This window comes from Leptonychotes weddellii, chromosome 5, assembly GCF_054177405.1.
Source record: "Leptonychotes weddellii isolate Sample4059 chromosome 5, ASM5417740v2, whole genome shotgun sequence".
In the NCBI taxonomy this organism is placed as follows: Eukaryota; Metazoa; Chordata; class Mammalia; order Carnivora; family Phocidae; genus Leptonychotes; species Leptonychotes weddellii.
Genome location: NC_138373.1, coordinates 12,261,037 through 12,269,804, shown reverse-complemented (window position 1 = coordinate 12,269,804; position 8,768 = coordinate 12,261,037). Strand labels below are relative to the sequence as shown.

Here is an 8,768-nt window from a genome sequence, read left to right as displayed (position 1 = left end):
GGGGAGGCAAGCCTCCCTGCTTCCTTCATGCTGTTAGGGACGCATGAATTAGCGTCAGCACACCAAGTGAGGAATCAGGAAGCCGAAAATGCCTTTTCTGGCTCAAACAGGGTTACGACCTCCCTGTGATCCAGCGGGATCATGGATCAGGCTGGAAAGTCAGAGAGAACACAGCTTCTCCTCTGGGATCATTTTCTGTTACCCGATGGTTCTTTTGGCAGCTTTTGGCTAGAACTTACCCCCTTGACCTTTTCCCATGGTCTGATCCAGTTGGTTCTCACACTTGATTATGCATCAGAACCACCTGGAGGGCTGGGTAAAACACACGTCACCGGGACTCAGAGTTTCAGATTCAGGAGGTTGGAGGGAGGGGGCTGAGACTTTGTATTTCTCACAAGTTCCCAGGTAGTGCTGCTGCTGGTCCAGGGACCACACTTTGAGAAACACTAGCCTAGGCAAGTAACTATGATGGGGGACGCAGGGCAGTCAGGGGAGGCTTCCTGGAGGCGAAGGCCTTTGAAGTGTACCTCCTTGTAGCAGATGAAGAGACAGCGGCGGGAACGAAGACACAGAGGGGCCGGTGTGAGCCGGGGGAAGGCATGGGGAGGTGAAGCTGCCAGGCTCCCAGCCAGGACCAGGTGGGGAGTCCGGGCTCTGCTCTGGTGACCTCTTGACGTCTGGGACGGCTCTGGAACCCAGGACCCCTGTGAACAGAGCCAGCAGTCGCGTGAAGGGTGGTTTAGGGAGAGGGAACAGCTGCGGGACAAGACAGCCCGGCCTTGCTCCTCAGCCCAGTGTCTTAGCATCCTTTAAAACCTGGACGAGTCCTTCCATGATCTTATTTTCAAACTAGGGACTGAGACCCGTGATTCCCAAAGGCGCAGGATGAGGTAGTGGGTTGTAGCCACGTTAAAAAAACACACACACACACAATGAATTAGAAGAGAATGGAATAAAAAAAAGAAGGACCTCATTGCACCTCACAAGGGTATTCAATCAAACCTGCTTCAGGCTTATGGTTTGTGGGGGTACTGCATGGTGACGTACGTGGGAAAGGTGTGTGCGGGCCAGGGCTGTGCAGTCATGGGGTTCGCCCCGGCCTGGGGCATCAAGCACAGGGCCTTCCCTGGACACACACTGTTCAGGCCCTGCCCTAGGGGACAGTAGAGAAGATGAGGCCTAAGGTCCCCCAGAACAGGAAGGGCTGAGGGGAAGCCTCCAGAAGGAGGGGTCAGTGTGAAATGAAGTGCTCGGGGGAGGCGTTCTGGAGGTGGCTGAGTCTGACCTTGCAGGTGGCTCAGATTCTGACCCCAGGGCCTTTTGGGGAGAGGGGAGAGATTCTGCCGACCAACAGAGAAGTTGCCAAGACGCACCGGGAGTGGGGCAAATGAAGGTTTAAAAAGGAACCCGAGGCCCAACATAGATACAGAATCCAAACAGAGCTTGAAGAGCCTTAAGTATCATCAGCCGACACATTCAAGTTACAGAAGAGGGAACAGAGGCCTGTCGGCCCCCCAGCCTGTGCCCGCCTGGGACATGAGTGTGGGCTCTGAAGGCTTCTGGTCCCGTGCTCTTCTGGGCCATGCCGTCTCCAAAGGCAGGCTCAGAGGCTAAACTCCAGCTTGTGTCCCTCGGAGAGTCAGGGGGCGCTTTGGGTAGGAGAGTGGGTCGAGACCCCAGTGACCCTGCCCTAGCTCCCCTCCCCAGGCAAGGGCAAGAAACACTGGGGCTGAGTCAGGAACCATGGAGCCACCAACCCACTCTGTTTTGGTCCCGCCAAATTCGGCAAGAATTTCTAGGACACTGTAATTGGGACTGAGTTTGCAAAAAAAATAAGTAAGGTGACTTTGTCTTTTGTGTGGGCCGTTCTCTATCCAGTTTATACTTTCTACTGGCTCTGGGCCCGCACTCCCCACAACTTGAGTCAAGCCGGGGTACACTGGGCTCACAACCTGCATGTCTTTAGGCCTCGCTATGTTCAGAAGGTTTCATTTTATACGTTAAGAAATGGTTCCAGAGAGGCTGTGATTTGGGGTCACTGCGAGCGGAAGGCCCAGGGGCGGCTGCAGGGCTCCCTGACTCCTCGTCCAAGCTCCTTAGCGGAAGCTTTCAGCAGCTGGAAGGTGAGATGCTACACCCTTGCTTTGAACTTGCCTGAAGGCCGAAGTTAGGCCGGCCAGCAGGTCACAATGTGGGACTGTTTGAGGATGCGATTTCCTATCCAATAAAAAGCCCTATTCTACTAAAAGAAAACTTCCCAATGTCCAAGAAATCGCTCCGAACTTTATAGGACAATATGATGGGAAGTTTACAAAGAGAACGTGCAAGAGCCCACGTCACTTTTACTGCCTTGTTTTCCTTTGGCTGATTGATTCAATGCCGTGGAGGCCCCGTGGGGTCTTCGGCGTGGACCCATGCTCCCAAGAAGGTCTTGAACACCCCCGCCACAGAGCCAAATCCCGTCCCATGCGGCTTCTTATGCTAGGAACGTATGCAACATCAACAGTCACATCTGATTTCCTCTCCTCCACCTTGATTGAGGCAGAAGGAAGATAAACAGGGAACGCTGTTGAGAATATCCATCCAAAATGGTAATTATTGCATCATTATATTCGCTACTTTACTTGTCATGTACCATTAGAAGGGTACCAAGATCACTGTCAGTCAAAGGCGGTGGAGATAATTAGAGCGTCTATAGGTTAGCAGGAAATCAAATTGGTGCTAGTCCCCATCAATGCCGGGATGCTGAACGTAATTAGAGGGAAAATATGCAAAGGTGATGAAGAGAGCCCCAGGGATTCGATACCATGACTGATTTTGAGAGTTTGACTCTTCTACGTTCTGACATTGCAGATGGGCCGGGCATGGTGCACAGGGAGTGCGAGGCAGGGAGGCCTGCCAGGCTCGCACATCAAGATGCCGCAAAGTTTGGGGCGGGCGTGGGGCAGGGTCCCAAGAACTGCCTGATTTGGGAAAACACTGTTTGTCGTGTTTTCCAATCCACTCGTTTTTCTCCCAGTTATGTTCTCCGGTCTGGGAGACGGGTGTTAACGGGAGAGCAGAGCCGAGAAGTGGGTCTCTATGGCTCTGCCCACCATCGGCTTTCCAGGCCTGCAAGCCTGGGTCCCTTGACCAGCACGGTCTCCCCGTGCCCTGCCGCCCCCCGTGTGGGGGAGTCCACAATGCTCCCCGGCCACAAACGCCGAGCCCACGTTGCTGGTCACTTCTGCGTCTAAGCCCCGGACAGCAGCTGTCTGCATCCCGCTAACCTGGGCCGCTTCCGTGCCTTCCCCGAAAGAGAACAAACGCCAAATCCAAACAAGTCTCATCCAAACAGCAATTTCATGAGGTCGACGCAAGAAAAATGAACAGTTTTTTTACATCTTGAAAAAACAAAACAGATTTTAGAGGATGGGGCGGGGTGGGGGGCAGTCACGTCTGCAAACCGAGGGGGGAGAGGCCAGGTCATTCAATGAGACACAGAGAAAAGCAGAGACAGGATGAAAATACTGGGAAGGTCTGGAAGTAACATACAACTGACCGAGTCCACAGACTGAAACGCCAAGGAACGAGCAAGCAAAGACTGTCGTCAAAGGCCTCGAAATCAGATGTGTCATCAGCGCGGATGAAGTGAATTGCAGAGCTCTGAGGCGGGCCTGTTCCCCCCCCGCCACCCCCCCCATCACCTGCAAGATCCACAAGTCCCTTCCCGTGACTGAACAGTGTTTTGCTTAGACCATCCCAGAAATAAAAAAATGAAAAGAACGTAAGATTCACAACTGATGGCGCGGGGCACAAAGGTTTACAGAAACTAATCGGCGGGTCGCTAACCGCGTTAGGTAGGGCAACCGGCCCCCGCAGGTCAGCCTGGCGTCCTCGCTCGGGCTGGGTTCAAGACGTGTCTTTCCGAGAGCCCGGTCTTGCAAGTGTGGCTTCTTCCCTAAGGTAATGATGGCCATCTCACACACACAAGCAGCTGGAAGCTTGGTTCACATTTTTTAATAACATGGCACAGTTTACATTACACAAGAAGGCTCCACCGATGAGAACATGCTGAAGAGTCAGTCGGTTTTCACGTGTCTTTTCACATAGGGTCTAGAAAGGACTTTATTACATACAGGATAAACAGCAAAAAGGTCTGTATAGAACAATCTCTTTACAATACTGAAAACTACCACTACAGTTCCAGTGTTCATATCCCTCGGATTTTTTTTTTCTTTTTAAGTTGTTGTCTTTAAAAAAAAAAAAAAACAACAAAAAAAAACCAAACAAACAAAAACAAAACAAAACAAAACAAAATAACCACTGCACAACATCTGGAGTTCACAAAATCTGAAGCTCACCACTAAACCTTCAGTTTACTACTAAAATAGATCTCTCTGCTTATTAGAAACAATGGTCTGTAGTTAACTTTTTTTTTCTTTTTTGCAAAAACAGGATAACAACATCAGATAGCACTTTAATATACTAGAAGACCCAATGGAACTAATTTTATTTCATACATATATTTTACAGTCCAGTAGACAAGATATAGTGTTATTTCTCTGCTAGTAAAGTCATATTCTCTCCAAATATGTAGACAAGAGGCTTAATGTATTATAAAAGTATTATGAAGACACATTAAGGTTGATGTGAACTTAAAAATCACACGCACACACAAGACTTTGTCTCCGCCGCTGTTCGCCCTCTGGGACTCTCCATGGTGGCGCCCCATCGACCTGTTGCGGCTCTTCCCAGACTTTCTTACCAATGGGAGCCCAGCAAGCCACATGAGCAGATGCGCCACCTTCGATCCACCAGTTACCGAGGACAGTGAAAAACATATCCATCATCTGAGAAAACGCGAAGCTTTCTTTCAGGATTTGTTTGGGTGTAACCACCTCTCGTTACCAAACGAGGAGGGTGTGTACAGATAGGGATTAGGACACACTAAAAAAAAAGCATGGCTCCCACATGAGGTGTGTGTGAAATCACGTGACTGATGGTGACGAGATGCTTGGCGGCCTGTGTGTCCCCTGATTTTGGCATCTGGCAACTCCCATCCTCCCCTAGCACTGGCTGTCCTGCCCTTGGTCTCCCCCCCCTCCCCTCCCCACCCCACCCCCCACCACCGTGACCCACAAGTGACAACTTCGGAAGCCAAGTTTTCAGCCTGGGGTCCGATCTGCAAAATAGGAGGTTCCTCCGTTCGAGAAAACAAGCAAGGAAAACAGAGTCATATCACGTAAGCGCTTGTTCAGGGAAAATATGACCTTAAGTATGTTGTAAATGGATTTGAAAAGGCTCCTTTGAGTCAGGAGGGCTTTCGAGAGAAGCCCTAACATTCATTGCATAGTTGAAGGGTTTAGCTGTCTAGAACGATATATGGGAACACAGCCGCAGCCGACCGCGCTCACTCATATTAAGTTTGCAAATAGCACATTTTAAGAAGTATTAATGTATTATGTTACTTACTCTTTATCTATTTACATTTGTACAAAGTAAAGCTTTCATCTTACCCTTTGCATATATGAACCATTAGCTCACGAAGCAATGTTTTTTTGTTTGTTTTGTTTTTTTTTTTACATAACTATGTACACGGCCTTCCCCTCTTTCCGAAGGAGCCCCGCACGCTGCCTCGTGTGCACCTGCTGTTGCTTTCTCCCCATTTACCGCCGCGTCGGTGTGTGTCTGTCATCTTCACTGTTTTGGTTCAAATCAAAAAAGTTTTATACGAGAAACCAAAAGAGTTGGGGACATGAGAACATAGGACTTGGCTAAAAGATCTGAAAAATTTCAACATAGAATATACAAAAACCATTTCAAAATCTGCACTGAGTCTATACATTTTTTACAAGGGGAGGAGGCAGGGGCGCGTGGCCCCCAGTCTGTGGTAGTGGTCCGCCTTCTCTCTCAAGTCTGCGTCGTGTTGGTGTAGAGCTTCTCCTTCCTCTCTCGGGTCCTCCTCTCCTTACCGAGCCTCAATATCCTTCAGGGTGTGGGAAGGAGGCCTCTCCCTCATCTCTGCTGACAGAGGAGTAGTCCTTCGGGGCGAGACGGGGCGGCCCCCCAGCGTGGAGATGAGCGGCGGGGGTGCGCTGAGCGCGGCCGTCGGGGGGGTCTTGTTGAGCAGTCCGTTCTGGTGGCCCGCTGTGGGGCTGATCCGGGGGTAGTGCATGCTGGGGAGCCCTGGGGTGATGAGGCTGGGGTGCGGCAGGTGGCCGTCCAGGGAGGCGGGGTGCACCGAGTGGAGCCGCGTGTGCTCATAGTCTTCTCTGAGCATGTGCAAGCGCTCCCGCTCGTCCAGGTGTGCCCCGCGCTCGTGTTCCCGCCGAGGGTCCACGGACAGAGGGTGGTGGTGGTGGTGGTGATTGTAATCGTGAGGCTCCCTGTCCCTGAAGGAGCGATCGGCTTCATACAGCCGGGGAGTTGAGAGTCGGTGGAGAGGGTCGTTCCTTAGCAGGAAGTCCCTGCCCAGCGGGTCTCTCCGGTGAATGTCAAGCTCTCGGTAGGGATCCCTCAAAGGGTCCCGTATGGGGTCCCAATGGAAAGAAGGGTACGGGAACCGCTCTCCGCCCGGGATGGGACTGATGCCCATGAAAGGAGTCATCATGCGAGTCCTGTCCAGGCCGCTGATGCTGTTCATGGGGTGAATGCCCGTCACCCCCACCGTCATGGGCATCGATGCCAGGGGCCCCGGGTGCACACTGGACGAGGAGTTTGGAGGAGGCGCCTCCGAAGACCGGTGGGTCTGTGGGGCCTCCGGAGGCAGGTCGTGGTCTTCTTTGCGCTCCTCCTTCACCTTGACCTCCGAGCTCTTCTTGGGGTTCTCGTAGGCCGGCTCACTCTTGCGCGGCTCGGCCTCGCGGCTCGAGGTGCTGTTGGGCCTGCCGCTCTCCACGACGGGGGTCCGCACGTAGGGCGATGGCACCCGGGCCAGCTGCTTGGCCTCTTCGCCCACGGCTCGCCCCTCGTGGCCGTGGCCGTCCTTCTCGGGCAGGTGGCCCTCCTTCGCCTTGTGCTCGTCGGCGGTCAGGTCCTTGCGGGATTCCGAGTGGTCTCTCTCCCTCTCTTTGGATTTGTCTTTCTCGCGAGCCTCAGTGTTCAAATGACCCCTGATCTGTTCAGTGGAGCTACGGTTATGTCCCAGGGTGCTCACCGGGAGGATAGGTGCTGGTGAAGGGTGGCTGGAGTGTCTTTTCTCAACGCTTTCCCTGAGGAAGAGAGAGAGAGAGAGAGAGAGGGAAACAGAGAAGCAAGTGAAATGGGGCTGCCGGCCTGGCGAGGGGCTGCCAATGAAATGGTGGTGTGAGAAGGACGGGCTTGGGTCTGGCTCCCGGGGTCACCGAGGCCGCCGGATGGGCCCTTCGTACGGCAGAGCCAGCCACCCTGAGCCTATTCACCTAGATTTTAGAGGAAGCTCTACAGGGGTGAAGTGCTAGGGGTGAGGGGAGCGGGAGGGCCTCAGCGGGAAATAATTCTCTGTATGTAAGATCCACATGCCTCCATCAAGACCACAGATGAAGAGCTTTCGGCAAGTGGACGTGGACCAACGTGGTCAGTAACAGTGATGTGGTGATACAGCCCGCCTGTCTAGGATCCTAGGATCATTTAGTGTTAAGAAGAAAGCCTGAGCAGCCTGAACACGAAGACGACCTTTCTTCCACCTTCGTGATAGCCGAGACACGGGGAGGAAGGGTCTGACGTGAACATGATGGGAGCTTCAATCTCCGGACACCAGGACGAGCGACCCGTCTCAGATTCAGAGCATCCTCCGAAGTGCAGCACGTGAGGGGGCTCTGAAGGGAAACCACAAGTTCAGGGCTCGTGGGTGGCAAACAGGGCTTTTACCTCGGGAAGGACAAGAAGGCCGTAATCCGAGAAGATGGAGGAAAGACAGTAGGAAAAGGGGGGTCCCAAGGCCTCAGGGGACAAATGGAGAACAATTTTAAGAGAATCTGGGAATGGAAATGTGGAAGAAGAATCTTAGGGACCTGTTTGGGATGGGGGCTGAAGAGTCTGGGGCAGAAGACGCCGAGCACGGAATGACCGCAAGGCAGACGGGAAGAGGGAAGACAGGACCGGGCACGTGGCAGGGGCAGCCCCAAGACAGACGGGGCCGAGGTGAGGAGCAAGGCGCCTGGTTGGCTTGGCAGCTCACAAGGTGAGGGTGGCCGCGGCGAGAGAATCAAGGAGGGTTCCCCTACAAATTTGGTTTCTAGCCAACACGCAAGGCTAAGAAGAGGAGCATCTTCAAAAAGTAAGAATAAAAAAGAGTGTGTTTTATTAAGTTTCTGGACTTGAATCCAAAGGCCATTTTGACTCCATGAAGAAAGATGTGAAAAGGTTTGCTGCCACATCGTCTTCTCGTCAGTGACGGGCTGACCAAAGAAAGCTCCCGGTCCAGGCTAGGCCCACCTCACTGTGGTGGTTTACCGCAGAGAGCTGAACGACATTAAGTGGTCCTCCCACTGGCTAAGAGTTTTAACATACTGTCTTGAAGGAAAAATGCGTCTTTTTCTTCTACAAGAGAGCAATCAGTTAGAATGATGACCTACGAGGAATACATACTAATCGGACACATTCAGTGTCTGAGAAGTTGAATTCTTTTAAATCACTAGCGTGCGTGCACACACACATGCCCCATACACAGTAAAGAAAAATGAAAGATGTGGCTCGTGTTTGAGACCTAAGTACCCAAGGAGAGCGTTATTAGGGATTTTCTGTCAAACGTGTCTTTTCTTTCCCCTGCTTAGCAGTTTGTTCAAAAGGAAAATCTCCTACAGAAA

At 52.2% G+C, this 8,768-nt stretch overlaps 1 protein-coding gene across 7 annotated transcripts in view; it reads right to left on the bottom strand.

The window, feature by feature from the left end:
- Positions 1-3,984: 3,984 nt before the first annotated feature.
- Positions 3,985-8,768, bottom strand: part of AUTS2 (activator of transcription and developmental regulator AUTS2) — a 1,062,127-nt gene continuing 1,057,343 nt past the window's right edge. For all 7 annotated transcript variants that reach the window (XM_081819609.1, XM_081819612.1, XM_081819611.1 and 4 more), the window contains one exon: positions 3,985-7,193. In XM_081819609.1, the coding sequence (XP_081675735.1) occupies positions 5,951-7,193 (1,243 nt within the window). In that variant the 3' untranslated portion in view covers positions 3,985-5,950. The remainder of the gene's footprint in view (positions 7,194-8,768) is intronic.